General features: G+C 39.6%; 1 protein-coding gene across 4 annotated transcripts in view; it reads right to left on the bottom strand.

Annotated features, from left to right (window-relative positions):
• NSD3 (nuclear receptor binding SET domain protein 3) overlaps nt 1–17,902 on the bottom strand; it is a 122,844-nt gene that overhangs the window by 67,633 nt on the left and 37,309 nt on the right. For all 4 annotated transcript variants that reach the window (XM_007516706.3, XM_007516708.3, XM_007516709.3 and 1 more), the window contains exons 2-3: nt 16,443–17,161; nt 125–196 (exon numbers count right to left, since the gene is read on the bottom strand). In XM_007516706.3, the coding sequence (XP_007516768.1) occupies nt 125–196; nt 16,443–17,117 (747 nt within the window). In that variant the 5' untranslated portion in view covers nt 17,118–17,161. The remainder of the gene's footprint in view (nt 1–124; nt 197–16,442; nt 17,162–17,902) is intronic.

The raw sequence follows: 17,902 nt of genomic DNA, 5'->3' as shown, positions 1-17,902 counted from the left end.
CAGTATAACTTCTGAAACAAGGCAGTATGGAACTGTAATGTGTGCTAAATGTGTTTGAACTTAATTACTCTTTCCATTCTCTTACACCATACCTGGTTAGACAGTATTCAATAAAGCAACTCACTGGGGTTTCCTCTTTTATGACTGGATCTTCTCTTGGATTTTCTGAAACAGTATCAATCCTCTCATTTGGTCTCTAGGTAAAAAGGTAGGTGAAAAGAATAAAATGGCACAAATCAAACAAGAAGAACAACAATAATTCTTACACACAGTAAGAATCAAAGAAAAGTAAAAAGCAAAATAAATAAAGGGCATTCACTAACAAAATAGAAAGAGTAAGAATACAACTTTAATCTTCTTGTTGTTATTAAACAATATTCAAACATGAAACAAATAGATGTGACTCCTAACCACCAACATCTTACAGTGGGATGGAAAAGACAGATGTCAAGTAAAAATATAACTTTTGTGGTATAAGGGTATGAAGATTAACAATGGTGTGTTTGTTTCCAGATATGAGGGTATGAAGGTCAGGAAAAGACTCTGAGGAAGCAAATTACCATGTGAGGAAAAAAAAGGAGTTTAGTAAAAAAAGAAAAAAGTGAGGGTAGAAGCACTTCAGAAGAAAGGAACAGTTATGTGTCAAGTCCTTAACGTTAAAAACAAATAAAAGTAGGAAACTTAAAATAAGACTATTATAATTGTTTTACTAACTCCTAAGAGTGAGGTTACAGGAGTAGACAGACAGATTATACTACGAGGACCCTGTAAGTCATTTTCAAGTGTTTATAGTCTTTTGTACATGACAAGTCATTGAAAATAATTAGGCAGAGGGGTAACATGTAAATCATTTACATTGTAAAAAGATTGTTTTGTAGAAAATAATATGGAGGGGAGCAATAGGGATGCTGAATGTTTACTTAGGAAGTTATTTTCACCCAGAAAATTACCAGCATATAGTGACAACTTGTGGATGGGTACAAAAATAGGTCTGTCAGAAAGATCTATGGTAGGACCATGAGTAGTTAATCTAATAGGCCATACTTACTAAGAAAAAACGAAAACTATGTTCAAATGAAACTTTTTTTTTCTCCTCTTCACCAGCATTATTAACAAAGTGAATCAAAAATACTGATCGCATTTGCTCAACTACCAACCCAGTAGTTTTATTTCGGTTTACAGACTCAAATGTTCACCTCAGTTTTGCATTCTCAAGCTGCAGAAGGCAGGACCACTTGAGGAAGCAAACATATGGTCAAGAACAATCACTTGGATCCACTGGCATATCAGATTTCAGGCTCAAGGGCAAAAAGAAAAATGAGGGAAAAGAAATAAAACTAGTATAGCCACAGGCCCTTTGGAATTTAACTAAAATATGCCTACTAGCTATCTACAAAATGGAGGACCCCCCAACTCTTCATCTGCACTATTCCAGCCCTTAGGTTCATGATTGGTCAACAATTTGTTTGGCTTTGTATGTTTTAACTCTCTTGTCAACCACCAGGTTCCAGATGCTAGCATGATGCTGACCAGGACCAGACTTCCCTAGACAGACAATCCCACCAATGTGTCCTGGAGCTCCACTTCCCCAGAGCCCTTCCCCACTAGGGAAAGAGAGACAGGCTGGGAGTATGGATCAACCTGTCAACACCCATGTTCTTCGGGGAAGCAATTACAGAAACCAGATCTTCAACCTTCTGCATACCACAATGACTCTGGGTCCATACTCCCAGAGGGCTAGAGAATAGGAAAGCTATTGGGGGGAGGGGGGGGAGGATGGGATATGGAGTTCTGGTGGTGTGAATTATGCGAACTTGTGCCCCTCTTATCTTACGGTTTTGTCAATGTTTCCATTTTATAAATAAAAAATTAAAAAAAAAAAGAAAGAAAGAAGGTGAATCATCCTCCCCTGTACATTCAGTCTTCATGATGTCTGGTTATAAGGCATCTCTAAAACTCTCTGAAGGCAGAGAGATAAGGAGTGACTAATCTTTACCAAACAACAGAATCCTGCTATTGTAAGAACTAGACTGAAATCTATTAACATTTTTCTTTTCTGGATTAAAGACAGTATTTCCTTCAATTTTTTTTTATATTCAAATGTCCTTCTTTGATTTTTTCAGTGTATTCCAAATTATTGGTGCTTCCTTTAAATACCTAAAAGCCACTTCTATAAAACTGATTTTAATACAGGAAAGAAATGAGAAAAGGAAGAAAAAAACTAAGATTTACTTTGAGCTTTCAAAACCATATAAATAAGTCAAATAAGAACACTGTAATGAGAGAGGGGGAATGTACACTATAAAATGTGATGATACATGAGCAAAAAAGAAACATCTAGTGGGCACTTAGAAATCTACGATTTGTGCTCAAAAAAAAAAAAAAAAGTAAGAGGGAAAAGAAAAAAGGAAGGTTAGAGGGGAGTCGGGTGGTAGCGCAACAGGTTAAGTGCACGTGACGCAAAGCGCCAAGGACTGGCGGAAGGATCCTGGTTCCAGCCCCTGGCTCCCCACCTGCAGGGGAGTCTCTTCACAGGCGGTGAAGCAGGTTTCCAGGTGTCTATCTTCTCCCCTCCTCTCTCCATTTCTCTCTGTCCTATCCAACAATGATGACAACAATAATAACTACAATAACAATGAAAAACAAGGACAGCAAAAGGGAAAAAATAAATATATATTAAAAAAAAATTTTTTTAAAAAGGTCAGAGGAATAAACCAAAAGATAGCAGAGTATCACAAGTCCTAAACACAAAAAGGAGAAGGTTCAAGATTAAATGGAAAATGGAAGTCAGATACTTAGTGGTCAGAAAAATACGGAGTCAAAAAAACAGATAAAAATGTTTCTGGATATAAAGTCCATTTTTCTTCAGTTGGTCAAAGGACTTTCAAGTTAAAAACATATTAAAATCAACAACAGAAGATATATTTGTTGATATTAAAAGTATTTTTTTAGGAAAACATCTTAGAAAAAGATGACAGTAAGTTAGCTTAGTTCTTGATTCATCTGAATTTTACTTCTTTTAATAATGGAACACATTTTTAAATTTTACTATTATTATTTATGAATAGAGACAGAGTGAATTTGAGAGGGAAAGGAGAGACAGAGACAGACATCTATCCATAGCACTACCTCACCATTTGTGAAGCTTCCCTGCTACAGGTAGAGACTGTGACTTGAATGAGGGTCCCTGTGCATTATAGCATGTGTACTCAACCAGGTGCATCAGCACCCAGCCCAATTCATCTGAATTTTAAACTTAATCCTGATATTGAACACCTGAAACTAATGTACAGTGGAAGCTAATGCTATATGTCCATTACAGTTCAATAAAATATCAAAAAATATGTATTGCACCAAAGTAAGAGACTCTGGGGTAGGCGATCAGGTCCTGAAACATGATGGCAGAAGAGGACCTAGTGGGGGTTGTATTGTTATATGAAAATGTTATACATGTACAAACTATTGTATTTTACTGTTGACTATAAACCATTAATCCCCCAATAAAGAAATTTTTAGGGACCAGGCGGTGGTGCACATGGTTAAGTGCACACATTATGGTGCACAAGTACCTGGGTTCAAACCCTGGTCTCCACCTGCAGGAGCAAAGCTTCATGAGTGGTGAAGCAGGGCTACAGATGTCTCTCTCCCTCTCTATGTCCTCCTCCCCCAATCAATTTCACTCTGTCTCTATCTAGTAATAAATAAGTAAAATTAAAAAAAGAAATTTTTTAAATGTCAATAAACAAAATTTAAATCAAAATTTGTTCTAGCCTTGAGGCTCTGAGGTCACAGGTTCAACTCCCAACACCACCATAAGCCAGAGTAGATGAGTGCTCTGGAGTGTGTCTGTCTTTCTCATAATGTGTGTTATCTTTCATTAAATAAGTGAATATATATATTTTTAAAATTTGGTCTATGATTTTATCATCACCAGGGCTTCACTACTCTGAGCTGACTTCAGAAAGAAAGAAAAAGACAGTCAGAGGGAAAGACACCATAGCACTGAAGCTTCCCCAGGGCTGTGGGTGCTGGGTTTAAGCCTGGGTTGTGTGCATACATAGCATACAGGTACTCTTTGGGTTGAGCTATTTTGCAGCCCCTTAGTCTAGCATTTTATTATAGTCGAAAAAATTTATCAAGATCAACAGTATGCATCTAACTTGGCAGTATTGCAAGTCCTTTGAAAACGTTAAGCAAAATTATATTCTCTAAAATAAACAAAACTCATGTCAACATGAGAGTGCCCTCTCCACCTTGGTGTGAGAGCTGACTTTTTCATTCTTTCTTATTCATAGAGAGAGAGACAGAGATAACGAGAGACCATAGCACCATTTTACTATCTGTAGAGCTTCCCCTGTAATTATAGTATCCCCATATGGTGTTGGGGTTCAAAAGTAAGGTTTCACACACGGTAAGTTACAAACTCAATTTGGTTAGCTTTTTAAAAAATTTCTTTATTGGGGGATTAATGGTTTATAGTCGACAGTAAAATACAATAGTTTGTAACATTTCCCAGTTTTCCACATAACAATACAAGCCCCACTAGGTCCTCCTCTGCCATTATGTTCCAGGACCTGAGCCCTCCCCCTCCCCCGCCCCCACAGATGCTGGGCTAGCTTTGCTGAGGAACTCGTGGTGGCGTGGTGATACAATTCTTTATTGATGCGGATGACCTAGAGTCGGGTATGAGCACACTGGGTTTAGGCCACATGGAGCTAGCAAAATGGCCACCTCCCACTATACACGCCTGCCCCAAGTGTTCTCCAGGTCGGGATGTGGAAGAGAAAGAAAGCAAAACCAGGAACAGCAGTGGGTTTTATGGGATAAAAACCGGAAGTAGCAAGTCAGAAATGGAAATGGCTACGAAAGGGGGTGGAGAGAGGCAAAAGGCATGCTGGGAAGGTGGAAGCGTCCTTCACAACTGTTGTGATGGTTTTAAATGAATTAGCAATACCCTGAGGGGATAACGTGATGGCTATCTTTTAGGCAAAACAATGATTATGTAAACAGAACATGGTGTCAGCAATGAAGCATGGGGGGGGGGGGCTGGCTTTAAGAACCAACACAAAGAGTCTTTTTACTTTGATGCAATATACCAACCTGGTGAGCTTTCTGTTGGTCCTTATGGTGAAAAAAAAAAAGCAATGAATTCTATATATATTTTTTTCTGTTTCCTGAATAACTGCTTAAATGTGTAATCTTAAAAATGAAAAAAGAGTTCTGTACAAAAAACACATTTTGCAAGTAACAGTTCCTACAAAGTTTTAGCACTAATTCCCTGAGGCTAGAGAACCAAATATAACCTGTAAGTGATTATTTTGCTATAAGAAAAATGGTAAGTTGGGCGCCGAGCAGTGGCGCAGCAGGTTAAGTGTACATGGCAAAAAACACACGGACCGGCATCAGGATCCCGGTTTGAGCCCCCAGTTCGAGCCCCCGGATCCCTAGCTGCAGGGAGATCAATTCACAAGCGGTAAAGCAGGTCTGCAGGTGTCTATCTTTCTCTTCCCCTGTCTTCCCCTTCTCTCTTGATTTCTCTGTCCTATCCAACAACAGCAATAATAACAACAATAACAATGATAAACAAGGGCAACAAAAGGGGAAAATTTAAAAAAAAAAGGGGGGGGAAGTCAGGCAATAGCGCAACAGGTTAAGTGAAGGTGGTGCCAAGCGTAAGGATCCCAGTTCAGGCCCCTGGCTCCACACTTGCAGGGGAGTCACTTCACAAGCAGTGAAGCAGGTCTGCAGGTGCCTTTCTTTCCCCCTCTCTGTCTTCCCCTCCTCTCTCCATTTCTCTCTGTCCTATCTAACAATGAAGACATTAATAACAACAACAACAATAACTACAACAATAAAACAAGGGCAACAAAAGGGAATAAATATTTTTTTTAAAATCTTAAAAAAAGAAAAAGAAGTCTTAAAAAAAAAAGTAAGCTAAGATTTGGTAAGACTAGTATTAGTGAATAAGCTCACTGAGGTACTTGCTGGAGGAAGACCATTGCTTGAATAGGGCTTACACTCACATGCCTGAAGCACTACACCTGCCAAAGAGGAATAAACGTACAAATATTTACACATGGTTCTAATTTGGTGAGAGGAAAAACAGTGAAACCAGCTTTACAAAATATACAATTTCAGTGATCTCAGGTCTCCTGCTGCCTGGATGTTTGGACATATTTTCATTGTTGGGAAGTTAATACTTAGTTGTTCCAAATAATAACTATACTTTAGTAGGCTAAAAAGCTCAGAACTGAGAGGAAAAATAATTGTAGATGAAATAGTAAGAAAAAAGTAGTGAGTGAAATCTTACGGTGTATTATTTAGGCTGAATTTTTGTTTGTTCGTAATGGAACCTATTAGTGGGCTTTAAATATATCAATATAAAATTAAAGCAAATCCAGGATGAGGTCAACTGTTTCAAGCCTTTTCTCTGGGTATACAGTTCTCCTCAACTGTCACACAGATGTTTTCCTAAAGTATCTGTAGAAAAATGTCCAGAGGCAACAGCAGACTCTTACTTGGTATTTTTCTTTCATTAAAAAAATTAGTAGGGCATTGGGAGGTAGCACAATGGGTTAAGCGCAGGTGGTGCAAAGCGCAAGGACTGGTGTAAGGATCCCAGTACGAGCCCACGGTTCCTCACCTGCAGGGGAGTCGCTTCACAGGTAGTGAAGCAGGTCTGCAGGTGTCTGTCTTTCTCTCCCCCTCTGTCCCCTCTCTCCATTTCTCCCCTCTCCATTTCTCTCTGTCCTATCCAACGATGTCGACATAAATAACAACAACAATAACTACAACAATACAACAATAAAACATCAAGGGCAACAAAAGGGAGTAAGTAAATAAGTGTTTTTTAAAAAATAATAAACTTTATTAAGGGAAATAATGATTTGTGTAAGACAGTTGTTTTACATGTGTGCAATTTCTTATCTTCCCATAATAAGAAACACCATATTGGGCTGGGTGGTGGCTCACCTGGTTGAGTGTACACATTACAAGTATGTAAGGACCCAGGTTCAAACCCCCAGACCCTACCTGTAGGGGGGAAGCTTCACTAGTGGTGAAACAGTGCCCCTCTGTCTCTCTCCCTCTTGATCACCCACTCTCAATTTCTCTGTCTCTATACAAAATAAATAAATACTAAAAAACAAATTAAAAAAAACACAACACCATACTCTCCACCCATTTTACAGATTCCTTAGTCACACTGCACTGGATGTCCAAGTCCCTTTCAATCCTCTCCTACCTCCATCCTGTAGAGCAGGGGTGGGGAACAACTGGCCTACCGGCTGAAATCATTCGGGCTGGTCCTATCTAGGCAAACACAGGCAGGACTCAAAATTTGATAAATCCAGAAGCTTTTTTCCACCCCAACATTTAGTATTAATTTAAAAGCTGGCAGTTTGTATGGCCTACAAATTATGTTATAAATTTTCAAAATGGTTCTTTGCAGAAAAAAATTCCCAGGACATGTTGGGATAGACCTTACCAAGTTAAAGTTTCACCTTGTGTTTTCCCTTTGTTTAAATCTCACCTATGATAAGTAAGGTCATCCTGTATTCACTCTCCTGATTTATCTCACCTAGTATGATTCCCTCAAGATATAGTAGAAGAGACTTCATACAGCTAAGTTATATCCATATATAAAAATATATGTTTAGGGGGCTGAGTAGAAGGCTGGGTCTTCACCACTCCAGGCTGACTTTTTCAGATACAGAGATATAGAGGAAGAATGAGGAAAAAGAATCACAGAACCATAGCTCCCTTCAGTATGGTGAGGGCTGGATTTGAACCTACATTACGCACATGGTAAAGCAATGCACTATCCAAGTGAGCTATAAAATATATATATTTTGCTGGCTTCATCACTCATCTGCTGTTGAAAATTTGTCTACTACAAACAGTGCTGCTATGAATCAGGTTGTATATAGTTCTTCTCAGATAAGAGTTTGTGTTATCTGGATAGATTTATAAAAGAGGAATTTTCTTTCACTTTTAAACACCTTCTACAATGCTACACAACAAGGGTTTGGACCCTAGTGACAACCAGGAGGTACAAGAGTATCAAAAATTAAAACTTGGAAAAAACTGTCCTGAAGGATGCAAAATAGATATTGTTCAAGTTAAGGAAGCCTGATAAGAAACCTATAAGGTTACAAAAAGTTCATTTGTGTTTATCATTAGTTACACTTAGCTTAGCAAAAGTGTAACACAAGAAAAGATCTAGGAGCTCTATCTCTAAAATTTCACTGCCATGATGGAGTACAGCTTTCATGGTACTGATATCTTAAACTTTTAACTGTCTCCACCACCAGTATGTGATAAAGTTAAATTAATCAAAATTCAACTGTGGTCAGTGAGGTGCCTCAGTGGATAAAGCATAGTACTCTCAAGCACAAGGACCTGAGTCCTATCCCAACATCACGTGTGTCAGAGTAAAGCTATGGCACCATCTCTCTCCTCTCCCCCATAAGTAAGTAAATTAATATAGAATACGCTGCTGATTTTCGATGATGCAAAACTGACTTTAATCACATTATGCAATACTGCTTTAAGAAGACTTTAGTGCTTTGCTTCTTTTAAAGAAAAACAAGAGAAAATGGAAAGAAAGAAAAAGGAGGACAAGAAGGACAGCAGTAGACAGTAGCAGAAAAAAAGGGGGAAAGATGAGAGTTAGAAGAAAGGAAAACCTTAAGACCTCACCCACAAAGAGAATAGTCTTGGTAATATTTAGAGTAGTCAATGGTAATATTTACATATCACTAATAATGCTGAGTCCACATACATAACTTTAGTTAATTTGCTGTTCGCTTACCCCAAGATATTGAGTCTAAATAACCAAACATTAAATTATGGCCTACTTGATTTACTAAAGAGTGAACTAAAATTGCTATATCTACACATTCTAATCCATGGATACAAACAATTAACTGAAAGTTTAAGTGCTACTAAGAGGTAAACATAGTAGAAATCTAACACAAACAGAACTGGCTTTAAAATCTCACTGCAAGGGAGTCAGGCGGTAGTGCAGCAGGTTAAGCGCACATGGCGCAAAGTGCGAGGACCAGCAGAAGGATCCCTGGCTCCCCACCTACAGGGGAGTCACTTCACAAGCAGTGAAGCAGGTCTGCAGGTGTCTATGTTTCTCTCCCCGTCTCTGTCTTCCCCTCCTCTCTGGCAGGCTGGGCTAGCTTCACGGGCGGTAGAGAGACGACCAGGGACTCATGGCTGAGCTGGGAAGCAGTTATCTCGTTTATTAATCAGATACATAGCCTTTTATGCATCTCTTCACCGGAAGTGGCAAGGGAAAGGAAATGACTAGGAGAGGGGGCAGAGCAAAAAAAGAGCTCGAACAGAACATAGAAAGTTTCCATCTAACCAGTGGGGATTAAACTAATACCCTGCAGGCAGGGCAGAACCCAGGTAAAACAGTGATTATGTAAATAGACCACATTGTAAGTAATACAAGCGAACCTAATGTGATGATCAAAACAGAAGGTCTTATAAGCAGAATTTAGAAGAATACCAACATTTCCCCCTTTCTTTTTAACTAATGGCCATAGTATCAGGAGTGTGGGGGTGAACAGAAACCTATATTGTACAGGCATTTTCAAAAGAACTGGCACAAGACATGGAGGAACAAGTAGGAGAGCAGCAAGAACCAGTGTGATGCCAAGGGGAGGTCTTTAGGGGGGCGTTTCCTGCCTCAAAGGGCAGTGCCTAGCAGCCGAAAGGGCGTTTCTTGCCTCTGGGGGCATCTCTCACCACTGGGGGTGTTTCATGCCTCAAAGGGTGTTTGTTTCCTGCCTCTGTGGGCAGGACCTAGTAAGGTCAGAGCCTGCAGGCGAAGGGGCTGGCCTATAGAGTCCCAAGGCTCTGGCTGCAAAGTCTATGGACTGCTGCAGTCAGTCTTTGAGAAACCCAGCAGCGTAAAGGGAAACTGCTGTAAAGTTGTATAGTGTCCAAGAGGTGTACCATTAAGTCCAATAGAAGTGTCAGTCCAAAGCAGATGACCACGGAAGAAATGCCAGGGGATGAAATGCTGCACGTCTGTCTCGATGGGGAAGGTCAGCCACCGGAATTCCACTTTTCTGTAGAGAGTAAGCTTTGGAGTCTGTGAATCTGTTTCTTCAGGTCGTGCCAGGTCAAATCATTGGTTTCAGGGGGAGGGGGCTGCTGTAGTCATACCATCTTGTGGGCAATGCCAGAGAACAGGGGTCCAAATGGATTTCCGAGGATTTCATTTGAGCAGATGCTTTTTCATGTGAAGACTTGACAGCTGAAATTCACTTACTTGTCAAACAAAACTTGTAGCAGATTAGAAGTTTGCTATAATTGTTAACTCCATTATAATTGGAAGTCCTTTCTAGTATGATTTTAAGGTTGTTTAAAGAGTTTAAACTCAATAAAAGAACCATGGTTAGAAGCCTCAGGCATGAGAATCATTAACATAACCATTGCTTTTTCTACCCCACCCATACTCATACAGTTTTCGGGATTAAACGTTTCCAAGACGTAAAAAATCAAAAGAGAAAAAAACAATTTTTTGGACTGTTTCTGGATGTCTCTAGAAATCATGGCAGCGTCCAACTTTTTTTTTTTTAAGTCAATGTCATACAAAAATTCAGTCATTCAAATCACTCTCTTATGAAACGCAACTGAAAGCAGACAGCAAATTTAAGATATTCAGAGAGAACGAGGGGGGATTCGGTAGGCAGTTTTTGCTTCTTTCACCTTGAACCAGATTATCCAGATCTCACCATGTAGCATCATGAGTCCCCCAGAGGGCGTCCTAGTCCAAAAAGCTCCTCAAAATTCCATTTAGGGTGCTTCTGGCAGTTCCTGCAGGATTGCAGGCACCCATTTTTAAAAACATCTTCCCACTGAAGAAAGAATTGAATCAGGAGGGCAGAACTAACCATGTGTCTCCATTCTTGGGGACTGGCAGGGTACTGGAGAATGCTCTTCAAGTCAGAGTAGTCCTTCTCGGCGGGAAACATGTGAGAAGAAGTCCAGAAAGTCCCAGGGGAAATCTCCGCGCATCTCCCAAGCTCTACGATCATGGTCATAAGGAACCAAAGTTCCCGGTCAGGGAACCAAAGTGTGGCCCAGAGCAAAATGTTCCAGAGACAGAGAAACTGTCTCATGAAGAAAGAGTAGAGGCTTTGGGAAACCTCTTCATAAATAGAAAAGCAGGCCATGATGGATGGGTAGCCAAGCGGCTTTACTTATCTGGTCTTCTTAGGTCTGCTGCTTGTGTGTCCCTGTTCCAGGCGCCATATACCAGGCTGGGCTAGCTTCACAGGCGGTAGAGAGACGACCAGGGACTCATGGCTGAGCTGGGAAGCAGTATCTCATTTATTAATCAGATACATAGCCTTTTATGCATCTCTTCACCGGAAGTGTCAAGGGAAAGGAAATGACTAGGAGAGGGGGCAGAGCAAAAAAAGAGCTCGAACAGAACATTGCAGGCAGGGCAAAACCCAGGTAAAACAGTGATTATGAAATAGACCACATTGTAAGTAATACAAGCGAACCTAATATGATGATCAAAACAGAAGGTCTTATAAGCAGAATTTAGGAGCATACCAACACCTCTCTCCATTTCTCTCTGTCCTATCCAACAACGATGACATCAATTACAACAACAATAATAACTACAACAATAAAACAAGGGCAACAAAAGGGAAAATAAATAAATATAAAAAAAATTTTTTTAAGTCTCACTGCAAGTGCCTAGTAAGTAACTGGTATGACATTTTCCTTGATTTGTATAGAGCAGGAGAAAAACAAATAGACTGTCTTATCCTACCTACAACTTCTTCTAGTCCTTTTTCTATTTTCAGATATATTTTCAGCAAACAATCGATGAAGAGAAAAAGTTTAGCCTGATAAACAAAACTAGTTGTTCTCTCATGCAGATTTTTTTTTAATGGAAAGGCAAGATAGGCCAGCAAGATAGTTCTCAGAAATAAGCTAAAATCAAACTCAGATTTTACACATTTTTGTGATTCTTAAGGGTCAGAATGTATGACGTATCTTTTCACTGCAGGCTACATGAAATGCATCTGGATTGTAAAAAGTTAATTTATATTATTCACTTACTAAATGGTCACTATATTATGTGAGGGTCTGGTAAACACACCTTATTGTGCATGAAGCCCTAGGTTCATGTCCCAGTATTACAAATGGTACCAGAGGAACTTTATGGTGATAAAGCAGTGTTGTGGTAATTCTCCTTTCTTGCCCTACCCCCGAAAAAATTAATAAAAAATTAGACTGGGGAGGTTAATCAAATGTATTCTGCAGAGTCAAGGCCTGGGTCCATCCCCTGGTACAATGTATATTTGATACTTTGTGACAAGTTCTGGGAAGGACATTTAATAAGCGACATGAGAATTTCAAACCTGGGGGAGGGGGCACATCTGGTTGAGCACACACAGTATGCAAGGACTTAAGGTTCAAGCTCCTAGTCCCTACCTGCAAGGGGAAGCTTCATTAGTAGTGAAGCAGTGCTATAGGTGTTGTCTCTTTATCTTTATCTGCCCTTTCCCCCTCAATTTCTCTATTTCTATCCAAAACAAACAAGGGGTAGGGAGACAGTACAGTGGTAGCATGTATGATTGTGTGCGAGAGGTCCCAGGTTCAATCCAGGAATTTTCTTTGCAAAGAAGGAATGGAGTCGAGGAGATAGCTAGCCTAGTACATGTTATATGTATGAAGCTCTGATGCCTCTTTGAAAAATATAAGCAGGGAGTTGGGCAGTAATGCAGCGGGTTAAGCGCAGGTGGCTTAACCAAATCGAGGACCGGCCTGAAAATCCCGGTTCAAGCCACTGACTCCCCATCTGCAGGGTAGTTGCTTCACAGGTGGTGAAGCAGGTCTGCAGGTGTGTCTATCTTTCTCTCCCTCTCTCTGTCTTCCCCTCCTCTCTCCATTTCTCTCTGTCCTATCCAACAATGATGACATCAACAACAATAATAACAACAACAACAATAAAAACAAGGGCAACAAAAAAGGAAATAAATATTTTTAAAAATCTTTAAAAAAAAAAAGAAAAATACAAGCAAGCTGAATGTAAGTATATTTACATTTCATTTACTGTTTTACTTATTAATTCTTTCTTCTTTCCCTTTTTTTCTTTGTTCCTCTTTCTCTCTCTCTTTTTACTTTGGTGCTAAGGAATGCCAAGGAACTCAGGGCCCGATACATGAGCAATAACAATACCAGATCCAATTTCTTCATTCTTTTCATTATTTTGCGGGGGAGGAAGGGAGAGCTGGAGAAGAGAGGCACCTCAACACTCCACACTATCCAGCATCCACAGAGCTCCTCCCTGTGCTGCACAGTGTTCCCATATGGTGCTGGAGTTTAAACCCAGGCCTTGCACATGGTAAGATGTGTACTTTACTAAATGATTTAACTCTAGACCCCTACTTTTCAATTTTTAGATGGGGGTCTAGCACCCAGCAAGTACTCAATTGATATCTGTTAAGTAAGAACTATAAAAAAATGAGAAAACACATTTAAGTAAGCTCACACTGAAACTTGTGAGAATCTGGAATCAGGGTGACCTTTACCTTTACGCCAGAGAAAAAGAACACCACATTTGAATTGTATTAATATTGTAACCCAGCAACCAGGGGGAAATTGACTTGGTAAGAAGCAAACAATTCTTGGAACACAAGATAACAAATAAAATTATTCAGGCATACCATATATGAGCAGACAACTGTCATAGATGTAAACAAATACGCATTTCTTCTCAAATCAGTGTCTGGGAAATATCTTTAATTCATACCATGTACTAAACGATGAAGTAAAAACTCTTTGTTCAAACTAGAATTAATTTGATACATACTTATTATTAAGTATGTATCAAATAATAAGTATGTATATCAAATAATAAGTATGTATACTTATTATTAAGAGTTATTATTAAAATTCATGCTGAAATACCAGAGGTTTTGTTTTTTTCTTTTGCCTCCAGGGTTATCACTGCACTACAAACCCACTGCTCCTGGAAGCCATTTTTCTCCCATTTTTGTTGCCCTTGTTGTTACTGTTGTTATTGCTGTTGGATAGGACAGAGAGAAATCGAGAAAGGAGTGGAAGACAGAAAGGGGGAGAGAAAGATAGACATCACTTGTGAAGCAACCCCCCACACACACAGAGGTGGGAAGCCTGGGGCTCAAACTGAGATTCTTGCACTTAGCACCACGTGCCTTAACCCGCTGCGCTACCACTTGGGCCCCGATTTTTTTGCTTCTAGGGTTATCTCTGGGGTTTGGTGCCTGCACTATGAATCCATTACTCCTGGCAGCTATTTTTTTCCCCATTGTTGTTGTTGGATAGGAAAGAGAGAAATAGAGAGGGGAGGGGAAGATAGAGAGGGGGAGAGAAAGACATCTGTAGACCTGTTTCACTACTTGTGAAGTGACCCCTCTGCAGGTGGGGAGCCGGAGGCTTGAACTGGAATCCTTGTGTGGGTCCTTGTGCTTCATACTATGTGTGCTTAGCCCAGTGTGCTAGTGCTTGGCCCCCATTAGAAATTGTGGTGACCCCAGCAGGAGTTTGGGACTATTAGCATACAAATGACATCACTCTGAGGAGGTGCTTCAGAGAAGGGAATGTATAAAAGCAAGGGACTTTGAGCACGTGGCTCTCTTTGGCTGTGGCTTCTTCTCCTGGTCAGAAGTACCTCGTTGGAGGTGCTCCAGGCATCCATGTGCCATGGCTACTTCTCCTGGGAACTGAACACATGTGACTCTGTTAGCCGGTAAACTTTTTGACCCCTCTACAGCCATGAGCAACCTTTACCAGAGCTTTTAATTGTTTATCTTATGGGACTTTTAATAACCACATTCAGACTTTATAGACCTAGTGTACGCTTAACCCTTGATAAGTGCTTATTTTGCCTTTTACCTGTTTCACCCTAATAAACCGAGTATTGTTAAACCAGTTCCCAGCTCCCCGCTGTAATTCCTTTTACGTGTCTCAGCAGAAGCCCGCAACCTAACCCCTTTTTAAGTTAAATAACAACAAGAAATATTTTTTAAAATCTTCAGTGCCTAATCTTTTTTGTGTATGTGGGGGGGGGGGGGGTAATGGTCCACAGTAAATACTTTTGTTGGTACATGTGCAAAATTTCTCAGTTTTCTGCAAAACACTCTCGTCCCCAGCCTAGGTCCTCCTCCACCGTAGTGCACTAGGACCTGAAAGCCACATCACCCTCACCCCCAGAGTCCTTTATTTTGGTGCAATACACCAATCCCAGTCCAAGTTCCACATTGTGTTTCCCCTTTCTGATATCTCTCAACTTCTGTCTGAGTAAGATCATCCCACATTCATCTTTCTCTTTTTGGCTTAACATGATTCCTTTAAGCTCCATCCAAGATGAGGTGAAGAAGGTGACTTCACTATTCTTAATAGCTTCCACTGTCTATATATATAACACTTTTTTAATGCCTCCAGGGCTATCGCTAGGGCTTGGTGCAAGCATTATGAAACCACTGCTCCTAGAGGCTATTTTTTTTTCCTTTTGTTGCCTTTGTTGTTTATCATTGTTGTTATTATTGCTGTCGCTGTTACTGGATAGAACAGAGAGAAATCAAGAGAGGAGGGGAAGAAAGAGAGGGAGAGAGAAAGATAGACACCTGCAGACCTGCTTCACCGCTTGTAAAGCGACCCCCTTGCAGGTGGGGAGCTGGGGGCTTGAACCGGGATCCTTACACTGGTCCTTGTACTTTGCGCCATGTGCACTTAACCCACTGTGCTACCACCCAACCCAATTCCACCACCACCACCACCACAACTTTCTTAGCTGCTCATCTGTCACTGGACATCTAGGCTTTGGCTATTACAAATTGTGCTATGAACAGAGGTATATACAGAACTTTTTAGATAGGTGTGTTTGGTTTCTTGGGATATATCCCCAGGAAAGGATTACTGGGTCATACAATACCTAATCTTAAGTTACTTGTGAAGGATAAGTTTTAAAAACTCCACCTTAAGTTTTAATCAATAGATATGAATACTAAATCTGATTTTTAAAAGAATTTACGACCTACTGGCAAAAGCTGGCTTTAAATAATGAAAACCAGTATTATTGACCACCTCTTCTTTTTTGCATTTTTCTTTTCTTCTTCAGAAATGAGAAATTTATTATAAGCTTATTGAGGCTACTAGGGCAAATGAATAGAAGAAATGAGGTTCTCAGAGTCACATTTTAAATATATATCCTCACTCTAATGATGCCATTCGTGTATCCAGCAAATACTTACTCAGTACCTATTATAATACCCCATACTCCTTCCTAGGGATTAGAAGAAGTTATCAGAAATATTTATATTTAAAAGTATAAATACTAAAAAAAAAATATCCCTGGGACTTCCAGTAAATCTGAAATATTACAAAAAATTTTCAAAAAAAATGTTTCAACTTACATTTTGTTCTTCTGGTTCTAATTTGGGGATTTTGTGTGACTTGCGCTCTTCAGATCTAGATGAGTCATGCTTGTTGCTTTTTTTCCTTTTTTCTTTTCTGCTTTCATGCTTTGTCTTTGTGTGCTCATTTGCCTGTACTTCATTTAAAAGGTCTCCACAAAGAGAAGACTCAAACAATTCCCTGCCATTCTGGATAGTTTTGGTTATTTTTAGTTTAATTTCAGGAGAGCCAGTCTTCTTTGGAATCACAGTTTGTGGTACCGAAGGAGGAGGTGGTGGCTGTGGAGGCGAAGGTTTTTCCAGAATTTCATGTGGTCTTGTGTTTGGAATTTCTGAGTGGTAATAGTCAGTGGGGCTAAAGTTTCTAACTGCACCAAAGCCATTGGCTGACCCATTGGGATACTGATTATATGACTGGTATTTGGTTTGAGTTTCATACATACTGACTGATGGTGGATAGCCATTTGTGAGTGGAGGAAGATCTTCTGTTGTAGGTGGGTATGGAAAGCCTTGCTGCAAGGTAGCTTCATACGGTGTTTGGCCACCATCTTCAACAATGTCACTGTTGTTATCAAAGGCATCCTCCTGACGGATGTTGGCGGAGTCAATGAGTTGAGGTGGTTGCTGAATTGTGTTTCCCATGATCCCTTGCATGAAAGAGAAAGAGAAATCCATTGTTCTGCTCCAGCATCCTTAACTTTCCCTTTCTCTCATCGGGCCTAAAGTTTTGAAAGAGGAGATTAAAAGGTGTTAATATCCTTATAGGCTAAAGGTTAATCAATAGAAAAATAATTAAACTAAAATATTCTGAGCCCCATTTTCATATCCAGATGTGCAGAAGCTAACTGTATTTCAAACATGCAGCTAACATAATTCTGACAAAGGACAGGTACTTTTTTTTTCAACAATTATCTGAAACTTTCAATTACTTTCACAATTATGTTAACAACAAAATTTTATCCACCATGCAAGCATACAAAGTAATTTTGGCATTCCTTTTTGTTTCCAGATTTATAATTTCTAAGTCCCAGGTTAAAACCAATATTTGTAAAATTTAGAGATTATAGGTCTCAGGCTAAAACCAGTATTTGCAAAATTACCCATCCCCTAACCACATAAAATGGTCTACCTTTAAATCCGGGTGATGAAACTTTTTCTGCAGAGGATCATTTGAATATTTAAAATATCATTCACTAGCAACACAAATTTGTGAACTTAAAAATTAGCACTTAGTATTGTTATGTCCCATTTGTGGTTGCCTTCAATCAGACCAAATGGCTTGTGAGTAGACAGTTCCCAACCCTGCTTTAAATCATTCAACTTCTACCCAGTGGCTCTTTTTGGTATTGCAAGAATAATAAAATGTTATTGCAATATTTCACTTTAAAATGTTATTAATTCTACTGAGAGAGGAACCAGAACACTGCTCTTTGGTACTAGGAACTACATTTTATTACTGA

The sequence above is a fragment of the Erinaceus europaeus genome, chromosome 2, assembly GCF_950295315.1.
Source record: "Erinaceus europaeus chromosome 2, mEriEur2.1, whole genome shotgun sequence".
Lineage (NCBI taxonomy): Eukaryota > Metazoa > Chordata > Mammalia > Eulipotyphla > Erinaceidae > Erinaceus > Erinaceus europaeus.
The sequence above is the reverse complement of the archived record's forward strand: the minus strand, read 5'-3'. Positions and strand labels throughout refer to the sequence as shown.